The following is a 27,950-nucleotide window of genomic DNA, read 5'->3' as shown; positions in this document are numbered from 1 at the left end:
GAAAAGGGGCATTTGTTATTTGTTTGAGTGCTGCATTTTCTGCCATTTGAAGGCCACATGAGGAGCCGTTGCTGCTGCTGATTTCTTACCTAATTTGTGAATAATAGTCAAAATATGGAGTGTGCATCTCACATCATAGATTATACCCTGAATCCTTGTTTCATGGGATTTTAGAAATATCAAACCTTCTCTTGAGTAAACTACCTGCCCTCTGTGGAAGGAAGGCTCCTGTTCTGGTTCACGTTTCACGCACATGAAGTAAAGATGTTTGATGCATGTGGCGTTGTATGTGGCATTCACATGTTTGTTGTTACTAACCCGAACCCTAACCCTAACCCCCTAACCCTAACCCTAACTCCCTAACCATACCCCTAACCTAACCCTAACCCTAACCCCCTAACCCTAACCCTAACCCTAACCCCCTAACCATACTCCTAACCTAACCCTAACCCCCTAACCCTAACCCTAACTCCCTAACCCTAACCCCCTAACCATACCCCTAACCCTAACCCTAACCCCCTAACCATACCCCTAACCCTAACCCTGGCTGCACACATGTCTATTGGGACTTTCATCGACTGCTGCTATAGGAGCAGCTAGTTTCACCAAGCCGAAGGAAATGAATAGAGTCTGTGCAGTGGGTGGGAGAGAGGTTGTTAGTTCTGACGGATGTGAATCGTTGTCTGAAATTTTTTGAATCTGTGGCAAGAAATTCAGCAGAAAATGTAGCATTCATGTCACATGCCATCTCCAAGCAGATTACTACAGCTCTATGGATGGATGGATGGATGGATGGATGGATGGATGGATGGATGGATGGATGGATGGGGGATGGATGGATGCATGGATGGATGCATGGATGGATGGATAGATGGATGGATGGATGGATGGATGGATGGATGGATGGGTTGCTGAGAGACCTGGAGTGTTGGAAAAAAGAAATAAAGAGAAATGAAAGGGTGACTGAAAAATAATCCAAATGAGAGAAAATCTCTGCAAATGTCATAAAAGCACCCTAACCTCCAGCCTTTCAGGGGGATCCCAAGAATTAAAATTACTTTGTTCTGCTTTTAACGTTTTTTGCTTTGTTTCAAAACATTGAAAAAAACTTTATTCCAACAACATACATGTCCTGAAAGAAATGCACCAGGCAATGACAACATATTAGCAGTTAACCAGCGCAGTTGGACATAAACGTAAAATGTGAACCTCCTAGAGCAGTTGTCTCACCTTCTATCCGTTCACCCAGTGGTTGGAGTATTAGGGTGGACATTCATGGGAGAATTGAAGCAAAGTGCTAGACCATTAAAGAGGGAGACACAACAAGTATCAACCTTAATTGTACCTTTATGTGCAAAGAAACTAGAATAAAGAACCATCTACACCCACGTAGAAGTGCTCATGCCTTGAGTCAACGTTGGAGGTGATATGGACCGTAATATTTTTAGTGCTGTGCGGTCTGCTTTTTTGAGTTCATCTTTGCACATGTTTTCTTTGTGCCACGTCTGTCATCACACTGCTCACGACACTCGTGCATGCTTTATCTTCTAAATCTGGAGCAGTCAGCTAACACAGCGACATCTCATCTGATTGGCCATATCTTAGAGACACTCAGGGCATGACAGTCAGGATATTGCATTATTTAACAATAGTGACATTGCACGGATAAAATTGCAATGATGCATTTTCAATATATGATATATTGTGGGTTGAGCAGCAGTCAACTTCATTCAGAATTATCAGCAAAGCCCTGACAAAGGAGCTACTGTGAGAGTAGACTGATTGTGCTCGTACACCCAGGAATTTGACCTCTGCGTTCAACCCGTCTGAAGACATGAACACACTACGAGCGTTGTCAACACACACACACTAGAGAGCGTGAACGCGCGTGAGCGCCGTAGGCAGTTGGATGGAGACGTTTCCTCGTTCCCGAGCACCTCAGCGCTGAGGTCAGGCAGTCAGACCCCGGGACCTCTGGGTCCTGGACCGTCTCTGTGGCTCTGCCCTACGATCACGTAGAGCAGAGGAAGTGATATGTTTATGAATGACCCAGTGGTGACATGAAATCATCCCTGAGGCAACAAATCAGTCCAAGAGAGCTTCTATTTTTAATTTACGATCCAACAAAAGTGCAGCCCGGCCAGCTCACATGGCTCAAGCTCAAGCTCTGGTCCACCTCCCATTCATAAGTCTTCCCCCTGCTGCACAACCTACTGGACCAATGGCAACAGCCGGCTTGTGACTCATCCTGGAGCGTCCAGGAAAATCCATTTTCCAAACAAACCAGACGGCTGCAGAGTTGCTAATAACACCTACAGAAACCAGCAACAGTTTTTCACCGCAGTTACGACTGGACGCCATTTAGGACGTCTTTTGTTGATGCAAATCTGGTTATCACTCTCACATGCTTCATTTCTCACATCGGTTGCATTCCTATCCAACCTTGGTTACAAACACAGAAATGCAAGACTAGCCGTTTGTCAAAAAAGGGCAAGTTAACAAAGTTATGATGGGCTGCAAATGGTACTGCCACGTAATCGTTATGTATCCATGTCCAAAAACAGGTAATTGTTTTCCTCTTAGGGGTCAATAAAACATATTAGACTGTCAAGAAGGCTGTTGAAGGAAAGACACTCTCAGCACCACCCGTGCACACACACAATCCAAAATCCAGAATCTGTAACCATTCTCTTCTTTTCCCTTCATCAGCTCTGAAGCCATTGCCGTTTTCAAACCATCTTTCTCACTTCCGCTTTTTCTTTTTGTGGTTGAAATTCTGAAACAAATGTCAAATCAGGGCCATGTCAATCTACCGCAGGGAGGCGGGACTTAACTGAGATCTAGGAGCTCATTGGCTACAAGCAAGTTTTTAGTGCTCTGAGGCTGATGTAAGTTGCTCGGCTATGTCCCACTTCCTCACCGTAGATGGACGCGGAGCTGATTTGACTCGTTTTAGAGATAAAGATAGGAGTGACAGAAAGATGGTTGCACTCTTGGTTGCACATGTTGATGTCTTGGACACAGATTCTGGGTTTTGATTTCATTTGCCGCTGGATTGGTGCCACACAAAGGTCCGTAGGCTACTGGGCTATCCAATGATGATCTTAAAAACAAACAACAACAACAACAGGATGAAGTTCTGGCCCCCCGTAACTCTCATAAACATCAAACAGAAAGGAGGCTATGAAAGCAGGGAAATTATTTCTAGAGAATCTGTGGCAGATTCATTAATAAAACAGCCGAGACCTAAACAAAAGATCAAAACTCCCGTCGCCGTGACCGTTTCACCTCATTCACTCTCTTTGTTTCCTTTCGTGGTTTTCAGCTTGTGGACGACAGAGTGAATGCAGCTTTCCTGACTGAGTTTTAGGTTCTTGTTGCCGGATTTAGAAACAGGAAGTGAGACACATGAAAGTGCAGCAAACATCTGAGTTTGTACTCTGCTTTGTGCTGATAAGAGCTCCGACCAGTCTGCCATTGTGCCTTTAAGTCTTCAAATCATTTTCAGTAATTCAGGTGATGAACTAATAAAATCAAACAATTTCTTTGGCCGTAAACCAATTGGGCTCTAAATCTGGTTATTTGTCTCTTTCCTTGCATTTTCTTCTCTCATTTTTTATTATCATGGCTTTGAAAGTTGAAATTACCTTTCTGAATTGAGATAGGTACTCTGTGTGTATTTTATTTTATTCTTGTGTTTCCTTCATGGATATTCCTGTTTGCAACCGAGGCTAACTCGCAGTCTCATTACTTTGTGTTTATGGTCAGTGTGCTGTCCTCATTAACCTGAACCACAAACGTTCATGCCCCTCAGCTGTGAAGGTTTGGACCAGCATCATTGGCTGGTGTGATAGGTCGATCTCCATTTGTGATGGTGACACGAGCTTCATCACTTGCATCTTTTGGGAGTTTTCGAAACAATTTCGAAGGAGATGGTGTAAGGCAGACTGAAGCAACTGGGGAAAACCCGTGTGAGGAGAAGTTCACACGGGACTGAACCAGGAGTCTTGTTGCTGTGAAGCGCCAAGCTGAGGCTGGAACGTCAGATGAAAAAGTAGGATAACTACACGTGAAAATCAACCCCCTGTAGAGTAGTTTAACCAAATACACAAGACTTCCATCATTTTAAATCAATCATGATACACAGCTGTATTTTGTCTATGAAACCGCATGAAACAGAACCGTTAGCTAAACTTCAGACATGTCTTAGGGACATCAAGGACTAGATGTTCACTAAGTTCTTGCCTCTAACCTCTGAGAAAAAACAGGTTATTATTTTTGATCCCAAACACCTCAGGAAGGGATTAGATGGTGCTGTGATGGCCTTCAGTACAACTGTGAGAAACCTTGAGGTTATTTTAATCAGGATTTGTCATTTAAACCGTGTATTAATCAGGTTGGTAAGAAAGCCTTTCTCCATCTCCATAATATCGCAAAGATCAGGAACATCCTCTTCCGGAGTGATGCAGAAAAACTAATTCACACGTTTGTATCTTCTAGGCTAGATTACTGTATTGTGTTCTTAGCAGGATGTCCAAGTAATTCTCTGAATATCCTCCAGCTGATCCAAAATGTAGCAGCGCGAGTGCTGACAGGAATCAGCAGGACAGACCACGTCTCTCCAGTGTTAACCTCACTCCATTGGATCCAAACCTCTAGTTAGTGTTTAGTAAAGCATCTAGTTAGTGTTCAGTAAAGCCTCTAGTTAAGCCTGAATTATGGTTCCGTGTTAAATCGACGTAGAGCCTACGCCATAGCCTGACGTGCACCTCCCAAAAATTGGACCCAATGCAGACCTAGAGAGCTGTGATTGGTTTGCTTGGTAGCATTTCCGGTTCCGGTTCGTGAAGCAGTCGTGAACTTTCAGCGCTCTTTTCTGCGTGTGTGTGTGTGATTTTTTTTTTGTTTTGTTTTTTTGCACAATAGTTCTCCTTATCTCTTTGATTCACTGTGACCGGAAAAGGCGGAAACGAAACAAAGTATCAACTAGCGCTCTGGGGGGGGGTACAGCACCGCGGAGAAATGGAGTGACGGCGTCACGGCAACGGCGTAGGCTCTGCGTTGGTTTAACGCAGAGCCTTAATTCAGGCTTTAGTGTTTAGTAAAGCGTCTAGTTAGGGTTCACTAAAGCCTCTTAGGGCTGGGCGATATGGACCAAAAGTCATATCTCGATATTTTCTAGCTAAATGGCGATACTCGATATATATCGATATTTTTTCTGTGACATAATTGGGGTTTCCCCCCAAGCATTATAGCATAGCATCTCTGTTAGCTTCATTATTTTCTGAGGCAAACTCTTAAAAAAACAGTCCGTTTTAATACAATGCCTCGTGCCAAATGTCACACAGGTTCCTTTATTAACAGAGGTCTGCACAATATCAAAATGTATAAAACAAATGAAATAAAAATAAACTGCCTGCATATATAGAATAAAAATGCTTATTGAATAAAATAAAACAAATATCCCTTTCCTGCATAACAATTAAATTAAAATACACTGTGCAATTAATACAATGTAGACAGTAACAGGCAGACTTTTCCACTGAGGTTGACAGTTGTGCAAATAAAAAAACATTTGTGCAAATCTCAAATAAAACATTCAAGTCAATTTGTCACAAAATAAGCTACAGTATATCAAAATCATATATATATATTTTTTTAAATCGATATAAACAATATTGTCTCGTACCATATCGCGTTTGAAAATATATCGATATATATTAAAATCTCGATATATCGCCCAGCCCTAAAGCCTCTAGTTAGTTTTTAGTATAGCTAGAGTTTGTTGTTAGCTTGTCGTGTTGGTCTGCCCCCTACACATTTATTCCCAGGAAAGACTTGTTTTCTCTCCCCCTGCCCTACAAGTAGTGGATTCACCATTAACCCTCCCGCGCCTCCCAGCCGCGGTGTGTGCGCTACACTCATTCGCTGAAATAATTATTACCTTTGGACGTCAACTTAAAGAGCAATAATTATGGGTAACACAATTCCTTGATTGAGTTATTGAAATCCTTGTTCCTCTGCTGCCACTTTTCACGGTGGATCTGTTACTTAAGTCAATCAGCTCTGTGCAGCTCCTGCAGGTCTGACTTGAAACACTTGGAGAGTACTGAGTCAGTGTTTCACAAAGTCACGGTGGAGGCGGGCGCGTGACGCCTCGGCGGGATTCGGCCTCATGACTCAGCTCTGGAGCTGATGAGAGGCTGGAGGCTGCAATCATGTGGTTGATCTGTGTTGTTGTCCCGGGCCGCTCTCAGCAGCGCTGTCGTCGTGTCTGACATGCACCGTGGTGACACAGACCCAACACATCCGATCTGACCATTACCTCACTCGTAATGTTCTGCTCGCTCTCATGTAGTAGTTGAGATCCTCCCTGCTGGAGAAATAAAGACATGTACGGTTATAGTTGTTGTAGCAAAGTGCAGGACTGACTTTGATTTCTCCTTTAATTCTCTAAGACGCACTTTAAACGGTATGAATGGCAATATCTGAGCTCCTTTGCAGTTCGCTCAGGGTGCATTCAGATTTGACGTACTGGGGCCGGATTCACCAATATGTTCTTAAGAACAATCTTAAGAAATGTCTTAAGATCTAAAATTAAGAAGTTCATAAGAAAGTTCTTAAGTGCAATTCCTCAATATTTTCTTAAGAACCGTCTTAAGAACTGTAATTTCTTACGAATTTCTTATTTTTCCTACTTAAGAACTTCTTAAAATATGTCATTGTATTGCAGGCGCCAACAAACAACATTTATACAGGTAGTTTGCGTTTTAACCGTCAGTCACTCACTAAACATGGAGAAGGAGAAAAAGAGATGCAGGAACTTTTCAAGGTTATGGTGGATGAGATTAATGTGTTGAAAAAAATACTATTGGGGAAAATTAATAATAATTAACTACCACGCTAACTAACATGCTAACAAACAGTTAACAGACTCTTTGTGTAATTAATTACAAATTATATCCTCAAACTATGGCCTACTAGTCTAAACTTGTCTAAAATGTGTTGAAAAAGGTGATATTAGAGTCTTACCTTTTCACAGAAGAAATTTTAAGACAGGTCAAGGTTGTCTTAAAGTTAAGAAAAAAGTCAAGAACAAATTTGAGAACTTTTATTTCAAGAATACCATTTATTCTTAAGTTTTTTCTTAAGAAGAAACTTAAGAATAAAGTTGAAAAAATACTTAAGAACTTTTTTGGAGAATATGACTTCTTCTCTTTTTTCTACTTAAGACTGAATTTAAGAAAAAAATGACACTTAAGAAGATTTTTTTTCTTAAGAATGTTTTGTGAATCCGGCCCCTGGTTCCTCTCGGAAAGTTTCTAAAAAACACTCAGACCAGCAAGTCTTGCTTTAAAACTGGTTACAGCCCATGTTTGAAGATAGGAGCTATTCTTTTCCATCTCTTTGGTCTGGGCTCTGTACATCCTGAACACCTCCAAGCTGAGGTTCAGCAGGTCCGGTTGGTGTATTAACTGGTTCTGCTGGTGGACGCAGTAAAAACACCACAGTAGGAGTCAGTAATTGCAGCTTTTGTGGTAAAACCTGTTGTTGTACTAGACTTTTGTGTGGTACGTCTTCACAACCCCGAATTAGATGTACTCCAAGTACCACGCAGTTTCTGTAGTGGCAGTATTTCTGGGTAGTACTCAGCTACGATAAGTAGTTGTAGTAGTTAAGTAGCAGCTGTGATTGTGCAGGTACCATGAATCCCACTACTGCTAGTATCAGAATCTGTGTCCGTTCCAAACAGGAAGTGTTTTGTCATCCGAAAGCCGTTCGATGAGGTTCTAAGGCTGAGTAGTACAGCATTTCTGGTTCAGACTCATTTTCTGTCCTCATTTCCTCAATGCTGCGATCTTTACAGATTACTTTTATTCAGACCCCTTTAAATTTAGAATGTCCAAAATAGTCAAACGTACTTTTCTCCAGTATGGTGTTACGCTGATGACATGTAGTTGCAGCCGTATTAACAGAAGTAATTAATGACTTGGTTCTCCTTATTTTCTCAAGTAACTTAAAGGAGCCGTCTGTAAGAAATGTCCACAACTGGTACTGCAGTCTCTTTCAAAATATTGTTGAGCGGCGTGTACCCTCCCCCTCCTCCCCCCGACCAGAGGTTGCCAGGTAGGCTGCAGAATGCAGCAGGAACGTAGGCTGCCATGGCTGCCATAATTAGAGCCGAGCTGGCAACCCGGATGCCGAAACAATACTGACTTGGTGATTGGGAGATAGGTGGAGGGTGGAGCTTCAGAAACAATACTGACTTGGTGATTGGGAGATAGGTGGAGGGTGGAGCTTCAGAAACAATACTGACTTGGTGATTGGGAGATAGGTGGAGGGTGGAGCTTCAGAAACAATACTGACTTGGTGATTGGGAGATAGGTGGAGGGTGGAGCTTCAGAAACAATACTGACTTGGTGATTGGGAGATAGGTGGAGGGTGGAGCTTCAGAAACAATACTGACTTGGTGATTGGGAGATAGGTGGAGGGTAGAGCTTCAGAAACAATACTGACTTCGTGATAGGGGGGAAAGGTGGAGGGTGGAGCTTCAGGCCAAAACAAAAAATGACAACATAAACATCAGTTGAGGGCTGCAACTCCTCTTTTTAAACTGGAATATCCTGGCTTGAGTGCTGTTGTCAGTGACATAAGTATTTGAAATGAACATGATTTTTAAATGTCTGTTGACATATCGGGGTCATTTTATGATTTGTTTTATTATTGCTCTTACATACAGCTCCTTTAAGTGATTCGGTTGTCCTGGCGCTACAATTCTGACTAAAATAAGACTAAAATGCTCAGACTTTTAGTTGACTGAAACTTGACACGACTAAAAGGAGGATGAAAGTGAATTGACAAAAACAACACTAGTCCCAACAATACGGCCATAACAAGCTCTATGTGTTAGTTCTGTGTTCTGTGTGATCTTGTTGTATTGACTTCTCCTCTCATTGCAATCCCCTCCCCTCGTGTGGTTTCATCCGTCTCCTTGATTGTCTGCTGCCACCCTCATTACTTACCGGGGCGGCAGTAGCTCAGGTGGTAGAGCGGGTCGTCCAATGATCCGAAGGTCGAATCCCGCTCTGTCCCAGTTTGCTGTCGTAGTGTCCTTGGGCAAGACACCTTACCCACCTTGCCTCGTGTGAATGTGTTTGAGTGTGTATGAATGTTGGTGGTGAACGGAGGTGGTCGGAGGGGCCGTTAGGCGCGATATGGCAGCCACGCTTCTGTCAGTCTGCCCCAGGGCAGCTGTGGCTACAAATGTAGCTTACCACCACCAGAGAGAATGTGTATGAATGAATAATGATTTCTGTAAAAGCGCTCTGGGTGCCTAGAAGGGCGCTATATAAATCCAAGTCATTATTATTATTATTATTACTTTCACCTGTTCTTTGTGCAGCTTCATGTAGTCCCTGTATTTCCCCAGTTCGTTGCCAGTTCGTCTTTTCATCCCTGTGCGTTTACTCGTTGCCTTTATCGCTCTTTAGTAGTTTTCTAGTTTCCTGGTTTCCGACACCTGCCTGTGTACTGGCTTTTTGCCTAATCCTTATCTGTTTAGTTTGCTCCCGGTACCTGTGTACCGAACCGGTTTTCTCCAGTAAAAACTGTTACCTTGCCTAGCGCTGTGTTTGAGTCGTGCTATTGGGTCCAGACTATTGTTGCTGCTCCCTCAGCGTGGTACTATGACATGTGATGAGTCTGAGGAATGTTGCTGATTTGCTGTAAACGCTTCAGGGATGGAAGATCCAAAAATTCAAATATATGTTTTTTAAACAGCCACCAGGTTTTTAATTTTTATGAATTCTTATGAAATTATTCATTTATTTTTTGTTCTGTTTTTACTATTAAAATGTGGAAATAATACAGGAGTAATATAATTCAGCCTCAGCCTGGCCACAAGCAGACGTCACTCATCACCGTCACCAGCAGCGAGGCTTCGTCTCACTTTGTCGCCAAAAGGAAAAGACACCACGCTGGACACGTTGGCCGCGTGGCGACACCTCATCTGGAGGGATAACCGGAGTTAAATCGTGCAGCTGCAGTCCGGCCAACCACAGCGGCACCACAGCGTAAAAAATTAGAATTACAATTAAAATTGTCTTGATTGTCATTGTACCAGTACAACAAAATTGGCAGTACAAACCCTTAAAGTGCAGAATAAAAAGACGCAAAAGACACACTTAAAACGACAAGATTACACACACCCACACACACACACCGTGTCACAGGGACAAAACAAAAAAAACAGTAGATTGCAGAGACCTTGAGAAAAGATGGGCAAATACGTTTGGTGATTATAAAGAAAAGCTGGTGTTGAGTGCATGAATCTTGCATGTCATTACTATAACACAGAGGGAGATTTATACAGTTCAGTATACAGGTAAAAGCCAGTAAATTAGAATATTTTGAAAAACTTGATTTATTTCAGTAATTGCAGTCAAAAGGTGTAACTTGTACATTATATGTATTCATTGCACAAAGACTGATGCATTAAAATGTTTATTTCACTTAATTGTGATGATTTGAAGTGGCAACAAATGAAAATCCAAAATTCCTTGTGTCACAAAATTAGAATATTACTTAATGGACATGAACCTAGATCTCTGCGTTAACGGCATCAGCCTCTAACTCTGCAGCTGCATCTTCTGGATCTGATTCCCCGCTGCAGCGACTGGGATTGAGGACTAACGTCACCCAGCAGAACTAAACCAGAGAAACTACTGAAAACATGGACATTAAGGATCTTTGTTGGAACATTTCGTCTCGTTTTGGTCATCGAAAATGAAGACACATTTTAGCAGAGTTTTTATTTTGTAATCTACATTTTAGTCTGGTTTTTATTCCTCTACGATATTGCATTATATATTTAATTATCGTTATCGTCACATGACCAGCATTTTCGTTGCGTCTCATCTGGTTTTCCTCAGGTGATAAAGGTTCGTTGACAACGATATTTAGTCATAATTTTCGTTGACCAAAGCAACTTTATTTGGGACCAGTTCAGGTCTACGTGACGGCCGGCGTGCTGCAACGACCTGCTGAGCTTAACAAGCCTGACACGTGTGAAACAGCTGATGCAGGCTGAATGCTGCACAGCGGTGACTCAGGCCCTGCAGCAGCAGTGAAGCCAGATGCCTTAGCATGGGCCGTTTACTCCAAAGATATAAATAAAACCCAAAACTGATTACTTTGCAGAAGACTGGGCCTTTCTAATAATACGGTCTGGTTGTGTTTGCTGCACACGTACCCAGTCATCTTCGGCGTAATCTTATCTGAAGTCACCGTCTGTGGAGACTCACCTGGGAAAAGGTGAGACGTTTGATTGACTGTTGTAAACACAGCGATCCTGGACGGCCGTCGCGCCGCCGCTGACAGCTTTCTGTCAGCATTTCCTCTTCCAGAGGATTTAGAAAACATGATGGAGAGATCATGGAAAGTTTTTGCATTTAATATCACTAACATAGGAGCTGAAACTTAACTTTAGATCAGGGGTGTCAAACTCATTTTGCTTGGCGGGCCGGATTTGACCAATTTTCTTCTCGCGGGCCGCACGCTAAAAATAACAAAAACAGTGCGGAAAATGTTTTCTCTAATTCTTTTTTTTTTACTATTGTTATCTAATCCAATATCAGTTTAGTTCATTTTAAAGGAAATATGCACTTTGTTTACACTCTAATTATGTAAAATATATTTCTTCAGGATCTTTTCTCGTTTTTTTTTTCAAATTATGTAACATACTTTTAATATCATTTTACAAAGATAAACAGAAACAAGTATGTTTTTTTTATATTTTGCTTTTTTATAGGAAATTTAATTAAAAGCAAAATCTTTCTTATTACATCCGAGAGTGTTTCTTTGTGATTTAGAGATTTTTCCAGTACAATTAAGTGTATTTATTTTTAAAAATTGGCGCGTATTCAAAACTGAAAATTCTCCAAATAAATATCTTCTATCATATTTTTTAGCAGTGATATTTTTCCTGCGAAAATATATAATAGTTGTCAAAATAAACGAGCGTCTACAAAGAAATAAAATCGGCAAATGCATTCTAGAAAACTAAAAAAATGTCGAAAACTGCTCTATTTGTGGAATAACGATGGATTTGTAGAAGAAATATATTATCAGATATGCTGCGATTCATGGCAATTACTTATGCCTTCCTTTTTAGTAAATTAACATTTCAGTTTTTTGCGTTGGAAACTTCTCGCGGGCCGCATGAAAATCTCTCTCTTCCCGCGGGCCGCACATTTGACACCCTTGCTTTAGATCAAGAATGAGCCTCTTGTTCAGAAATGTAAACTACCATTACTGCAGGAAACAAAAACAGTTGACAAACTCTAAACCGCTTCAAGAATTTCATAGAATAAATAATAAAACTTAAAATTTCCATCTCATTGTTCTCCCGAACACTGTGAAGAACAAACAACTACTGAAAGTGACTTATGCAACATCAAAGTTTAGAGGCAGACGTTACTTCAGACTCCCAAATACATGGTCCATGATGTCAAATACTAAAAAAAGGTTTATTTTATTTTATTTTCTAACATATTTTGTTATAAGGAACACCATCAATGGGTCAAATCCTATGCCAGTTAATGACAGAACTATTCTAATGTCACAGTTTTGTTATTTAGTTCCTGTTTTATTTTGAAACCCGTGCCTTTGTTTCAGTTATGTCTTGACTTCCTTTGTTCCCATCTGCCCTGATTGTCTGCACCTGTGTCTCGTCAACTCTTCTGTGTATATCTGGTCTCGTCTTTCCCTGCTGGTCCTTACTGTTTCCTTCCTCCATGTGCCATGTCATGTTTTTGTAGTTTTAATCATGTTTAATCTCTGTTTTTTTGCAATCCTGCTAAGCAGTGTTTTTGGTTTTGTTTAAGTTTATAAATCACTATTTTTGGCCTCCCGGTCTCCTGCGTCTGGGTCATATCAACCACACCCGTGACATCTAAAGCTGGAGATCCGGGGCCAGTTGCACAAAGTACCCTAAAGAAGAGAAATTACTATCTTTCACATGTTTATGGTTTGAAAAAAATAAGCTTTTGTATAGTCTCCCTGTGACATACTGACCAAAGCATGCCATATTTAATCAAAACCTAAATGAAGAGCTTCAAGGAAGTCGATAAAAGTCATTGACAAAACTAGTTGCTAATGATGGATTATTAGTTCGTGACGTCATCACACGTCTGTTTCATGCTGTGGATTGAAACTTCCGACACTTCTTAAAGGAATAACGGTTGTGGGAGCTATGCAGTTATGTGTTTTTGCTATGTTGTATTTTCATTGTGTTTGTGTTTGTTTTGCATAATTAGTTCAGTCAGTTTTATTGTTTCAGTCTATTTGAGTTGCAGCTATATGCTTTTTTATTTTGAAAGGTGGTGGCACCGGGGAAGGTGTGTGGTTTTTTACCAGCTTCAGACAGCTTCAGTATCAGCCTTAAGACAGAATCAGAGCCAACATTTCAACATCTTGCTGTATTGGTCGAGAGGAGAGGTTTATTAAATGCCAGAAAACGTCGTAGCCTGTCCGGACAATCGCCTCATTCCATCCTTTGGTTCATATTTGATCTGCGTTAGAAACGCTTACCTGGTGCCTCTCAGTGGCTGTTTGAATGAGTAACATCGGTTAATATGTTTATAGACCAGTTGAAGAAGTGGGAGGGGACTTTCTGGCACAGCACTTGCCTGGTTGGCATTCTATCTGAAAGACAGGGACTATTTTGTGTCTTTAGGTACCTTCAATTCTGAGCCAACAAAAATAACATGTGGAGTTCCTCAGGGTTCAATTCTGGGGCCTCTGTTGTTTAACAATCTATATGCTCTCACTCGCTCAAATTATGAAAAAGAACTAAATATGATAACATAACTATGCAGATGACACACAAATATATATAACCATCTCCCCAGGAGACTATAATCCAACTCAAACACTGATCAAATGAAAGAGTGGATTTACCAGAATTTTCTTCAGTTAAATCAATATATATAATTTCAAAAGATGTCATCATTTTTTAGGAGATGCTGTATTTATTTGTAGGACATAAAGCAAGTAATAAAATCCATCAAGCACCTCTGATTGTTTCAGAGAAAAAGAAGCATCAGTGAGGACAGAAGACCCCCCCCATATAGGTTCATAACTCAGAATGTTAGCAGGTTAGAATAACGTCACAGCTGTGAAACATAACTTCATCTTGTTGGTTCTTTTGCAGCAGCTGAACACAACTGTCACTTTATTACCCCTTTGCCACCAAACCGGTTCTGGTTCTGGTTCTGGGCCAGTGCTGAGTTTGGAACCGGGCTTTCTGTTTCCACTGACAAAGAACTGGCTCCGAGCCAGAAAACCCAGTTCCAAGGTATCACCAACTCTTAAGAGAGGAGTTATTATGACCAACGGAAATAGCAAGACTGGGAGACGGAGACATTTTCAAATAAGAATGAATCCGGATGCAGCAAAGTAAGAATGGGTGATATTTTACCGTTCACGATATTCCGTCAAAGAAATTCCCCACGGTAAGAATTTGTCATCTCGCGGTAAAAACGATAAATTCCCGTTGATGACGTTTTTGTGTAAAGCTGATTTATGGTTCTGAGATAAATCCACGCACAACGTACAAGAAGGAAGGAAGGAAGGAAGGAAGGAAGGAAGGAAGGAAGGAAGGAAGGAAGGAAGGAAGGAAGGAAGGAAGGAAGGAAGGAAGGAAGGAAGGAAGGAAGGAAGGAAGGAAGGAAGGAAGGAAGGAAATTAGCCTGAAAGAAAGAGAAAGAAAGAAAGAAAGAAAGAAAGAAAGAAAGAAAGAAAGAAAGAAAGAAAGAAAGAAAGAAAGAAAGAAAGAAAGAAAGAAAGAAAGAAAGAAAGAAAGAAAGAAAGAAAGAAAGAAAGAAAGAAAGAAACGAGCCTGAAAGAAAGAAAGAAAGAAAGAAACGAGCCTGAAAGAAAGAAAGAAAGAAAGAAAGAAAGAAACGAGCCTGAAAGAAAGAAAGAAAGAAAGAAAGAAAGAAAGAAAGAAAGAAAGAAAGAAAGAAACGAGCCTGAAAGAAAGAAAGAAAGAAAGAAAGAAAGAAACGAGCCTGAAAGAAAGAAAGAAAGAAAGAAAGAAAGAAAGAAACGAGCCTGAAAGAAAGAAAGAAAGCAAGAAACGAGCCAGAAAGAAAGAAAGAAAGAAAGAAACGAGCCAGAAAGAAAGAAAGAAAGAAACGAGCCTGAAAGAAAGAAAGAAAGAAACGAGCCTGAAAGAAAGAAAGAAAGAAAGAAACGAGCCTGAAAGAAAGAAAGAAAGAAAGAAACGAGCCAGAAAGAAAGAAAGAAAGAAAGAAAGAAAGAAACGAGCCAGAAAGAAAGAAAGAAAGAAAGAAACGAGCCTGAAAGAAAGAAAGAAAGAAAGAAAGAAAGAAACGAGCCAGAAAGAAAGAAAGAAACGAGCCAGAAAGAAAGAAAGAAAGAAAGAAAGAAAGAAAGAAAGAAAGAAACGAGCCTGAAAGAAAGAAAGAAAGAAAGAAAGAAAGAAAGAAAGAAAGAAAGAAAGAAAGAAAGAAGGATAAATTCCCCTTGATGACGTTTTTGTGTAACAAACATGGCGGATCTGAGAGTGTGATAGATTTATAGTTAAAAAGGTGGAGTTGAATTGGTATTTTTTTTATCGTAATTTTTATCGTTATCGGGATAAATGCCAGAAATGATGGTGATAAATGTTTTAGTCCATACCGCCCATCCCTACAGCAAAGCATCATGGGTCTGAGGAGGAGACAACCTGTCTTTTAGAGATGTGTCCATGGAGGAGCTACGAGGACCAAGTCCGTATTAAAAGCAAATACGTTGTTGTTGCTTCAATTTTCACTCAAACGCAGTCGTTTGTAGTGAAGTAATGACGTGACTCCCTTTAGCAGTCGAGCTATGGAAAAACAAATCGGTTCTCAGAACAAGCTCTGGAACCGGTTTGGTGGAAAAGGGTTATTATTAGTGTCAAGTGAGGCTGGAAAATCGCCAATTATTAATGGGATATTGTAACTTTGTGTGTGTGCTGCAGGCTCTTTTTTTATATCGCGTCAATGCAATTCAGAGTTGTACACATTTGCATTGTGACGCATCTTAGAAATGAAGAATCAAAGCGAACGCGGCTTTTGTTGGTTGTGGGTGCGGTATTGACCATGCAGGTGGGATTTCAGAACAGCGATGGAGTATAAAGTATTACTGGGTTTCAGTTTTTAGGTGGAAACTCTTCAAGGTCCAGTGTTTTGTTCGCCCAGCCTCCTGTCAGTCTCCTCTGTGCAGACTCGGTGGCTCTTTCACTACTAATTACAATGGGATGTAACATGATGCCCAGACAAACAAGCCTGCTACATGCCGAGTAGATGACTGTGGAAGAAGCCGTCATCAGCAGCTCTCCGTCCTGCAGCGCCGCTGAAACATGAGCGCCGAGGATGCAGCCGCTGGACTGCTTCCACGTGACACGGCGGATACATCCCAGCACGCCTCAGATGTTGTGTTTACTCCAGCGAGCCAAACGCCTGTGACTATCTGTGGGGATATTTCATGTTTTTATCGGAACTCTGGCGAGCTGATGTGAGGAGCAACAAGCAGAACCCACACACACACTCACGTGTGATGTGTTTGGAGAACCATGATGCATGAAATCTGGTCTGGACAGCAAGGCTACAGTTCAGCGTCTGAAACATGCTGCTTTTTATTCAGTTTCTTACGTATTGACGGCATGGAGCACATGCTCTCTAAACTATGCAGTGGCAGGGAGAAAGGTCACGGTTTAAACCAGCATTATTTCTGGGGTTAAATAACTATCCAGAATGAATTCGCACAGCAAATGTTTGTTTTCAATTCGACACCCAATTTAAAAAGAGATGAAATCTCTTTGTGAGCTCTTAAACGAGCTGGAACTTCACCTGATCTCATCTCTGCCCCCAACCAGATGGCATCGCATCCAGTTTCCTTCCTTTTAGCAAATGAAATGTGACAACAAAAGAGTTTAGTTGTGTTAATTGGTGCATAAAGTTTGTTTTTCCCCAGCAATAGCTCAAAAGAGAATTACAGTAAGACGTGTTTAGGCAGTGCAGAGTCCCTTAAGCCCCGCAGGAAGAGAATAGATTCAGCCATCTGGGAGCTGCAGAGCATGAACGAGCAGACACTCCACTGCGGCTCAGCCGTGATCTTTCCTCGTAGCTTCTCATTTTCTGTCTCTGAAGTCTAGTTTTTGATCATCGTCCTTTTTTTTGACATTTGAAAACACACGTATTTTATCTCTCGTCACGGAAAAGAGACACTGTGACTTCATTGGGCCGATTTCAAGACAAACAATCAACTGATGAGGCCGATGTATTTATAACTCAACCTCGCAGCAAAACGCGCAACGGCCACAAAACCAGTCGACCAGGTCAGTGGATGCAAAAATACATACACGGGGGGCCGCATTGTTACCACATTTGGGGTCGGTTTCATCACATTTAACAGATGACGCATCCGGAGGTTGGAGAGACTGAGTCTCTCATGCCTCATTTATACACAGAAATCTGCCAGAGTTCATGTTTAACACTTTTTAGATCAGAAATTACACTTTCATAGTAAATGTCATCAAGTATAGTGTATGTTTTGGGTGGTTTTCAACACCTGCAGTGTTAAATTGACCACACCCCTATTTTCGGTAGAGAAACCCCTTCCAATGTCTGCAGAGGTGGTTTAACGTTGCTGCTGCAAAGTTTTGCTTCATTAAACACCAAGTTTTTGAGAAATATTTGGTTAAAATGATGCAGTTTAACTGGATTTGTGTGGAAATATTCCACATAGTATTTTTGCCAGTATTGTTATTGAACTTGCAACTAGCTACCTGGGCCGGATTGTGAGCCTTCTGGTCGTACGTTCACCATGCAGTGTTGCAGTATTTTTGGTTCATTGTTAGATAATTAATGGTTTTAAAAGTGTTAAACACACTTTGCTAGTATTAACGTAACACTGGTGACTTTTTAGCGTACGTGCTGACGAGTCAAGAACCATAGCGTGAAGCCCTCTGCCGCTCACTGAGGAGTTTAAATAGCCTCCACGGGTGCAGAAGTGCTGTGAAACTGCACCGTAGCAACCTCTCTGCCATTCCTTTTTTCTTTATTTTTCCCCCTTAGTCTGCAGATATATTCATGGTTAATACCTATATATATATATATATATATATATATATATATATATCATATATATATATATATATATATATATCATATATATCAAGAATATATATATATATATATATATATCATATATATCAAGAATATATATATATATATATATATATATATATATATATATATATATATATATATATATATATATATTCTTGATATATTCTCTTTATATCTTATATATTGTGTGTTGTGTGCTATATCACAATATATGGTAGCAGACTAGTATAAGTAGCTGTAGCCAGTACTGGAGTTGAGGGGGGCCGGCATCCCCCCCTGAAATAAAAACGGTCCAAATCATCCCCCCTGTAAAACTGTCATCCCCCCTTTCCATCCCTTATGTCATTTCATCAATGAATGTGGTTTTACTGCTATTTCAACATTTAGAGTCATCACCAGAAAAATAACTTATTTGACAATTTTCACCTGTTTCAAGTAAATTTTCACTTGAAATAAGTAGGAAAATCTGCCAGTGGGATTTATCCTACAAGCAAAAAAATCTTGTTCCACTGGCAGATTTTTCTACTAATTTCAAGTGAAAATCTACTTGAAACAGGTGAAAATTGTTGTTTTTTCCAGTGATGAGTTTTGTTTTAAGTGTAATGAGATTTTTTTTACTAAAATGAGACATTTTAACTAGAAATAAGACAAATATTCTTGTTAAGATTTTGAGTTTTTGCAGTGATCCATTTTACTTATCCTGTGAAGGACAGAGTCATATTGATAAGTTCAGAAAAGTGTTTTTTATTGTTGTGTTTTGATGTATTTGATGTAAGCCCAGTGGATATTTAAAGCTTACAGAAGGCTGCATTTAACTGCTGCTATGTCATTCCTGCAGTATTTCTGCAGGTGTTTTGGTCAGTGCTATTATTTGTAATATATTATATTATTTGTAATCAGCACAAATTATCTGTCCCCATATGATAAAATCCACCATCCCCCCTGATTTTTTTTTACAACTCGAGTACTGGCTATAGTTATGTATGGATGTGCCTTTCTAGTCAGGTTAGAAGTGTCCCGGGCAGGTGAACGGCATATAGCTGGTGAATTTTCAAAATAAAACACAATGCACAGGCTTCCAACTCGTGCATCTATAAAACAATAACCTGCAGAGACAAACTTCATCCATGTCACGGGTAAATGGTGATAACAGATGTTTGTTAGTGACTCGGCTCATTATCGAAACGGCTCGGTTGTCCTTGTAGATCATAAAGAACCAGACGCTCCCGCCAGCACCCCTCAGTGATTTGCAACCATGTTAGTAAATCTGTGTCTGTAATGACATTTTATGTAATTTAAGTTTGTTTTAAACCTTCCTGATTTTATGAGTGCCAATATTTCTTTTGCCCACTCTTTTGCTTTTCTGCTGGAACCTAATCAAGATGCGTGTGTTCAAATCTAGAAAGGGAGAAACAATCTCCTGGGTATGCCTGTGTTCTTGTTCCTGTTGACAGATACAGAATTTTTGTCCGCAGGGCCGTTCTCTTTGTGTATCTTCAAGTGTGACCGAAGCTCAGATTGCTCTCTCGTTTACTGATAAGTCAGGAAATAGCTTCTCTATCTCCATCCTTCCTTCTGCTATTAGTCTTCCCTTTCTGGCTTTTCCTCCGTCCTCTTGGGGTCATCATCTCTTCTTCTGTAAGTCGTTGATTCAGTTTTGCTTTGTTCCAGCTCACATTTTGCCCTTTGAAGGTGTAGGCCCAATCCCAAACTCCACCCTAAACCCTCAAGCCCTGAGCCCTCACAGACTTTCAGTGACGTCAGCGTCACGTGATCAAGTGTGAGAGGGTGTGAGGGCTCCAAATGGTATAAATAGGAATGGGACACACTTAGCAGAAACCGGAAACAAGTCAGATAAAAACGTCTGTTTTTTGGGGGGTTTTTTTCAATAAACTTTATTTAAAATTTCAATTTACAAAATTCCTAGTCAGATCAAAATGTTAGGTACCGGTATAAGTTTGGGAATGATCATCCGGATGTTTGAAAACCAAGTGGTAGCCTATATAAAGGAGCATAAAATTCAACAAAGAACACAATTTAAACATGCGCACAGTACAATATGTATTTCCTTGTTAACATTGTCTTCCTTTCAATCTACCCATACCAGCACATCCAGTATGCCAGGATCAATCGCCCAGTAATTTCTTTTTTGTAAGCGCGTGTAAACTGAGTTAAATATTCCAGCTGTGTTATGACCATCTAATATTACTTTCCATTTTTCAGCATGATGTCATTTCATTTTTGTAAGAGAGCGTATAAATTGATGGTAACCTGAGCTAAATATTACAGTTATCTTATTACTATTTACTGCAACGTTTTTGTTCAACTTGCTGAAATTGTTTAAATTTTGTGGTCATAAATAAATTAATAACCAAATTACTGCCTGACTTGTTTGTGTTGGATCTAAAACTATCTTGCTAGTATTTACATGTATGCATTTCTGTTAACATAGGGAATCTTAATCAAACACTGTACTCAGATTAAATAAAAGCAAGTCTTGTTTATTCAACACCAGCAGGTCAACTGAGGATTTGTCTAATACAGTGCTTCTCAATCCTGGTCCTCGAGTACCACTGTCCTGCATGTTTTAGATGTTTCCCTGCACCAACACACCTGATTCTAATTAAAGGTCCTCATTAGCTTGTCACCAAGGTCTGCACAGTTCTGTTGATGACACAGGTACTTTTATCACGGTGTGCTGAAGCAGGGAAGCATCTAAAACATGCAGGACTGGGGCCCACGAGGACCAGGATTGAAAAACACTGGTCTAATATAAAATGAAAACAAATGAAATTGAACCTCAAATTATGAATGAAAAAATGATGAAGAAAACAACATTTTGTCCTCCATCTTCCCACAAATGTCAATGAACTTAGATAACTGGTCATCCCTCTTCCTTTCCCTCTCCTCCTCCTTTTCATCCAGCTCCCTCAGCCTCTTTTCCTGTCTTTAGTGTTGAAGAAAGTCCAAAACGTCATTTGTCCTCTTTTTGGATTTCTTTCCTCCGTTTGAATGAATGAATGTGTGAATGAAAAACTTTATTTCAAACATGCTCAAAAAAAAGAAAAGAGAAAAAAAAAAAAAAAAAAAAAATATATATATATATATATTTTTTTTTTTTTTTTTTTTGAAAAATGTTTATATATATATATATATATATATATATATATATATATATATATATATATATATATATATATATATATATATATATATATATTTAAACCAAAGAACAATAGTTAAATAATATGTTTGTTGGTCGCTCCCTGTTTGTAAAGGAAATAATAGGGCCGTTGAAAAATCATCACGGGACAACAGTTGTATATTTACAGGTGAACTTTCTTCTCACAGTCGCACATGGTTCCTTTTCCTCCGCCCCCTGTTTTGTTTACATTCTCCCTGGTAACCTCCTTTCATGTCAAAACGCAATGAACTGTGGGTAATTCCCTTTCCAAAAGTGTGCTGGGATGCTGACTTGCGGGAAGGGGGCAGTAAGGGCTCAAAATGGCTGCCGGGAGCCCTCGCGCACTTAACCACTTGAGGAATGGGACAGCCCTAAGCCCTTACGCAAGGTGCGGGAGCGCGCACGTAAGTCTACGAGTCTGCGAGGGTGGAGATTGGGATTGGGCCGTAATGTCAGAAAGAGATGCAACAGTTTCTTCTTCTGGATAATGAGACGCGAGTCCGGATAAGTGATTAGAAGATATGCTCTGGGTATCTCACACCTCATATTGTCAGGGTTTGACATTCCCCCCAGTCTTTCAGTTTCTGTTTTGCCCCACCTGTGTCCCATCTGCCCTGATTGTCTGCACCTGTGTCTCGTTGTGTCTCGTTATCTCCTGTGTATATCTGGTCTTGTCAATCCCTTGCTCCTTGCGGTTCCGTACTGTGCTTCCCTCCATGTTTCCTGTTTTTGCTCCAGGTTTTGATCCCTGTTTCTGTTTTTTGATCCTGCCAAGCAGCGCTTTTGGTTTTTGGTTCTTGCCTTTTCTGGAATAAACCCTGTTTTTTTTTGTTGAACTCTTGCCTCGCTCTCCTGCATCTGGGTCCTCACCACACCAGCCTGACAGCAGGCCTGACACATATCTCATATCCATATGGTGTTATGCATTTGTACTTTCACACAACCGATGACCTTCCTTCTACATGAGCAACATTTAGGGGATATTTCCACATATCTCCAACAAAAAGTCCCCTTTCTGAAGGTCTAATGCTCAGATTTGCACAAAATTGCATCAAACAAACAAACAGACACTCATGACGTGCGTCCTCGGTTCAGCTTGAACCCAGTCAGTGTCTACGCTCACAGTCGTGGCGTTGATAAGTCAAGATCGCCTCAACAAGCCCCCTCCCCCTCCCCTCTCGCTTTGCTGTGTTTATTGCTGCATGATTCACCAGGGTGATGCTGGGGCTTTTCCCACCACACTTATGGGAGCTGACACTGAGCCGTCCTCCCTCCTGTTTACAGCTCGTCGTGACAGTCGGGCCCCTCTGGGGCGCCAGTGTCCGACTCCGAGCCATGTGGACGGAAGACGCAGCCAGCAGGTCGGCCCCGGTGCTGCCGGCCATCGCCAGTGCTGCTGCTTGTTTCCTTAGATGCATGAAAGATGTGCAGCCCCACTTTAAAGTTGTGTTTCCATCTGATACCCTGGAAATCCACAAAAAAATAAAAACGTCCATGCATCCATCCATTATCTATACCCGCTATATCCTTTGTAGGGTCACGGGGGTCTGCTGGAGCCTTTCCCAGCTCATTTTCAGGCGAGAGGAAGGGGCACAGTCACACTCATCGATTGATTGATTGATCGATTTGTGTCATTTCACTCTTCGTGGGGGCTTTATTTATTATTTTTTATCACAGATATTTGCTAGTCTTGCTTGTTCTTTTGTTGTTCATGAATTAACCCTTGTGCTGTTTTCGGGTCAAGGAAGGAAGGAAGGAAGGAAGGAAGGAAGGAAGGAAGGAAGGGAGGAAGGAAGGAAGGAAGGAAGGAAGGAGAGAGCAGGAGTAAAGAAGGATAGGAGAATTAGGTCATTTTGACCCGAAGACAGCACAAGGGTTAAATGAAAAATAACCTCACAAGACAAGATGTCTTGAATAATCAACCTTAAAACAATCGCAGTGTTTATAGCAAATGTTAATCAAATAAAATCATGATAATTATCTCTTTGAGCTGTAAGGAGGAGGAAGAAGTGACCAAAGACATAAAACACGGTGGGACAGCAGCATCGTCTCTGGCGTGCAGAATGTTTTAGTAGTCGGTGTCAGGGTCGAAGTCGGTGGCCTCCAAGTTAATTTAATTCAGGAAATGGACTTTCTTCAGATCTGAACAACAAACTAATGAAGTAACTGAAGCTCGGGACGCGCTACTGCAAACAAAACTACTGCAAGTATCAAAAACATGAATGTTGGGAAGCTGAGGTCAGGAACAGGGGAACCTGGGTGGGCCGACCCGGAGGGGACAACGCCGGGTCACGGCGGCCCCGGCGGCCCCGGCGGCCCCGACTGTCCCGGTGTCTGCCGACCTCTCGGCTCAAGTTCCCGCCTTTGTTGTTTCACTTTAAGAAAATCGAATCCCGGAGAGCTGACACGTCCCAACCCACGAGACTGATGTTTCCATGGTGACCTCACAGACGTGAGCTGGCATTAGATCTGTTTCCTTAGAAAAAAAAAAAAAGTGTCTGGTATCTGTCTGGACACGTCTCCAGAACTGGAAAATACAATAAAAAGCAATGTTATCAGAGCAGATTAGGCAAAATAAAATTATGGACAACCTCAAACATCTCTAAAAATAAGGACATCAGGACGGGTCACGAGCCAGATAGCTCTGAAAATGTATCGAGTTGGAGAAATTTTAGTTAAGGAAAAGCACCTCGGGCTCGTTTCACTCTTTTAATTGAGTCTATATTTGTTTCCCATGCTGCTTTTTTGGGTTCACCGATTTATTAGTTTTATTCTCAGAATAAGAAGACAATGCTCAGCTCTTTGGTCGCCAGCTTTCAGATAGGAAGTTTCAATTTCACCGGCTAAAAAAAGTTGCTGTGAAGAGATTTATGACAGGAAAATGGACGTGTTGACATTTATGAAGTGTAACAGTCATTTTAACCCGGCGTGACCTCGGTTTCTACTGTAGTTCTCTATTGTATGTGTCCAAACGTATAAACCTCCCTGTCAGGCAGGAAACGGGCGGTTAGTGTCCGTACCTGCGGAGGATTATCCCTGTCTCGGTCCGGATTATTGTCCTTCGTCCTCTGAGACTGGAATGAGGTTAGTAGGAGCACCGGAGTGTGTGTGTGTGTGTGTGTGTGTGTGTGTGTGTGTGTGTGTGTGTGTGTGTGTGTGTGTGTGTGTGTGTGTGTGTGTGTGTGTGTGTGTGTGTTTAATGTGTGTCATTACCTTCAGTCTTCCTGCTTCCGCTGTTTGACTGTCAACAGGAATGTTTGGCAAACAGCCATGACGTTACCCTCGAAGCGTGGATTCTCGCTTTATTTCTCCTGTAAACATTTTAGTCGTTTTTCATTCACAAGGCATGAAATGAAATTCAAGTAGTTACGTTTTAGTAAGAACTTTAATCTTGGGCAAAAAAAACAAGAAACCTTTCAACCTGCTGCCCTTCAGCTTTATCTTATTTTTCCTCCGTCCAGACCCACTAGAACAGGGTCGCAACCCACGGCTCCAGAGCCGCATGCTCTGGTGCTCTTTAGCGCTGCCCTAGTGGCTCCTGGAGCTTTTTCAAAAATGTTTTACCTTTTTTTTTCTTTTTTTCTTTTTCTTTTTTTCCTTTTTTCTTCTTTTTTTCCTTTTTTCTCTTTTTTTTCCTTTTTTTCTCTTTTTTTCTTCCTTTTTCCTTTTTAATCTCAACATTTTGACTTTTTTCTCGACATTTTTACTTTTTTCTCAAAATTTCGACTTTTTTCCTCAACATTTCAACTTTTTTCTCTGCATTTTTACTTTTTTCTTGACATTTTATACTTTTTCTCAACATTTTTACTTTTTTCTCAACATTTCAACTTTTTTCTCAACATTTTTACTTTTTTCTCGACATTTCGACTTTTTTCTTGAAATTTTGACTTTTTCTCAACATTCGATTTTTTTCGCGAGATTTGTACTTCAACATTAATCTCGACATTTCGACTTTTTTCTCGAAGTGCATAATCAAAAAAAAAATCTTCACCCAGTTATAACTAATATAGAAACATGCAGCATGTGTTGCCTTCATTCTAAGGCGGATACAAGACATTTCATTTTTTGCGGCTCCAGACATATTTGTTTTTTGTGTTTTTGGTCCAATATGGCTCTTTTAACATTTTGGGTTGCCGACCCCTGCACTAGAAAGTGGTCCAGCTCAGTCTGGACCACAGACGAGGGGGTTCCTGGTGCTCCTGGACGGGATGGTACCTTAAATGAATGATAAACATAACCATGACTATCTCATACTGCTGCACCTTTCACTTTTTTTTTATTGTATACATGTTAATAAGAGCTACATTTGTCTATTTACTGTTTGCTAATATTTAAATCAGGGTACAGTGATCGAAATAAGTCAAATTCCCTGTCTGGCATGTTCAAAAAAATATGCCAATAAAGCTGATTCTGATTCTGAAAAGTATCACGCGCAAATAACGCACACAAAAGCTATCAGAGCACTATTGCCTGAATGCAACAAACTTGGAAAAAGTGTTTACTGGAAACTGCAACGACAACAAGCTTAAAAAGTTCCTGGCAGCTTGTTTTTTGATTGTTTTTTTACCAGGAAGCCCCTCGAGATAAAATCTGTTTTTGGAGCGAGACCTGGCCAAGAGGCACGTTGGTTCAGTGTGCGGGACAAAGTGAAAAACTTCAGCATTTAAGACTGGTTTAAGAACAGCAGTTACACATGAGACTTCTCTCTACGTTGGTGGCGTTGATGCGCTGATTTACCATAAGGTTTTCCAAGTGGAGACAAACAGATTTACATCACTCAGAAAAATACAGTCATGGCTAAAGCAGCGGTGGGTGAGAGAGTTTCATGTGGAGGATATAGATGTGCTCCTGACTGCAATGAGTCTGAATGTTGACTCTTGTTCACCTCTTGTAAATTTGATGTGATAATGACTTCTGAAAAGCGTGACTTGAACCCGGACCTCCTTCACTAGGGCCGTCTCCGCTGTATCATGTGGTTTTATCTGATGTGTCGGGTTGTTTCACCGCTCCTCTGATTTATTAATATGAGCATGTTTCCAGGTCTTAGCAAGTCCTACAGTTTATGCAGCATTATCACATTAAAGAAAACTACTTTAATAAAAATCATATAGTAATAATGGATCCAAGACGGATGAAAGAGAAGGTGTTGAAAACTGTCGTGAATTTTGCTCCCTTTTTAACTTCCTGAGCACTTTAATATCATTTCAGCAAGGCAAGGCAAGGCAAATGTATTCATATAGCACATTTCACACAACTTAATCATCGACATCTACTCTGTTCCCGGGGTTTGATTGGGGTATTGCTCCGTTGGGATAAAACCATCCGCTATATGTAATCTAATGAAAGTGAGTCGTTAATCTGACAATGAGAGGCGGACCTTAGATACAGAAATCAAATAATTACCTCCCAAGGGTCGCAATTACGATCTTTCTATGAACCTGGCATCATTGTTGACCCTCAGGTTTCCTCTTCTTTTTGTTTGTGGCGTCTTCCTTCCTGGCTCCATAGTCTGAGACATGTGACCAGGGGCGGAGCAGGGGTCCCAGCCTAGGGGGGCGAAGCATTCTCGATGGGCCCTTGTGGCCTAAACATCCCCGTTAAAACATAATCGCTAAAAAAAATGCCACAGATCAGCTCCTCTGACACACAACCACAGCAGCAGGCGACACGGTCAGAACCTTCACATGAGGTTTCAGCACCAGGGATTTACCAGTCATTATGTCAAACCTAATTATAAGCCTAATGCAGACTTTAAGATATAAGTATCAAACTGGAGATAAAAATCTAATGACATCCAGTGATGGAAGCCCATTTCCCCCCGTAAAAGAAACAAATAAAATGAGATCTTAGCCTTAGAAATAAAAATATCCCCACGGTAAGTCATGTTTATGACATAAAAAGTAATTTCAACTTTTTATCTCATAATTATGACTTTCTATCTCATAATTTCGACTTTCTATCTCATAATTTTGACTTTCTATCTCATAATTTTGACTTTCTATCTCATAATTTTGACTTTCTATCTCATAATTTTGACTTTCTATCTCATAATTTCGACTTTCTATCTCATAATTTCGACTTTCTATCTCATAATTTCAACTTTATATCTCATAATTTCGACTTTCTATCTCATAATTTTGACTTTCTATCTCATAATTTCGACTTTCTATCTCATAATTTCGACTTTCTATCTCATAATTTCGACTTTCTAATTCATAATTTCGATTTTTATCTCATAATTTTGACTTATCGTGGGAATATTTTTAAGGCTAAGTTTTCATCTTATTCTCGAGTAGCACAATTCAGACACACGTGTTTAACGACAACACGATACACGACAACAGTTTACAATGTGCGACGACATGTATTTAACACAATGACCGAGCGACACAGCGGTCAAACAGCAACAAACAATATAGGAAAGGCCATATATTCAGCGTCATGACAATGTTATCAGAAATAATTAATATTATGACAGCTGGATGGTTTCATCCAGCGATGGGCAGAGAACCCTGCGCCCCCGCCTGCTCCACTAGTGCATGTGACCCTGACTTTCAGGCGCTACACTCTGACCAGACATGTACACA

General features: G+C 40.6%; 2 protein-coding genes across 2 annotated transcripts in view; one reads left to right on the top strand and one right to left on the bottom strand.

Annotated features, from left to right (window-relative positions):
• Window positions 1–22,748, bottom strand: part of LOC133442576 (uncharacterized protein DDB_G0271670-like) — a gene marked incomplete at its 3' end in the record, with an annotated part of 40,826 nt that extends 18,078 nt beyond the window's left edge. The window contains exon 1 of the mRNA XM_061720583.1: window positions 22,575–22,748. Within this exon, the coding sequence (XP_061576567.1) occupies window positions 22,575–22,748 (174 nt within the window). The remainder of the gene's footprint in view (window positions 1–22,574) is intronic.
• The window catches only part of gpr4 (G protein-coupled receptor 4), a 71,984-nt gene that overhangs the window by 24,635 nt on the left and 19,399 nt on the right, over window positions 1–27,950 (top strand). The gene's annotated exons all lie outside the window — the stretch shown is intronic.

The sequence above is a fragment of the Cololabis saira genome, chromosome 4 (assembly GCF_033807715.1).
Source record: "Cololabis saira isolate AMF1-May2022 chromosome 4, fColSai1.1, whole genome shotgun sequence".
NCBI lineage: Eukaryota > Metazoa > Chordata > Actinopteri > Beloniformes > Belonidae > Cololabis > Cololabis saira.
The sequence above is the reverse complement of the archived record's forward strand: the minus strand, read 5'-3'. Positions and strand labels throughout refer to the sequence as shown.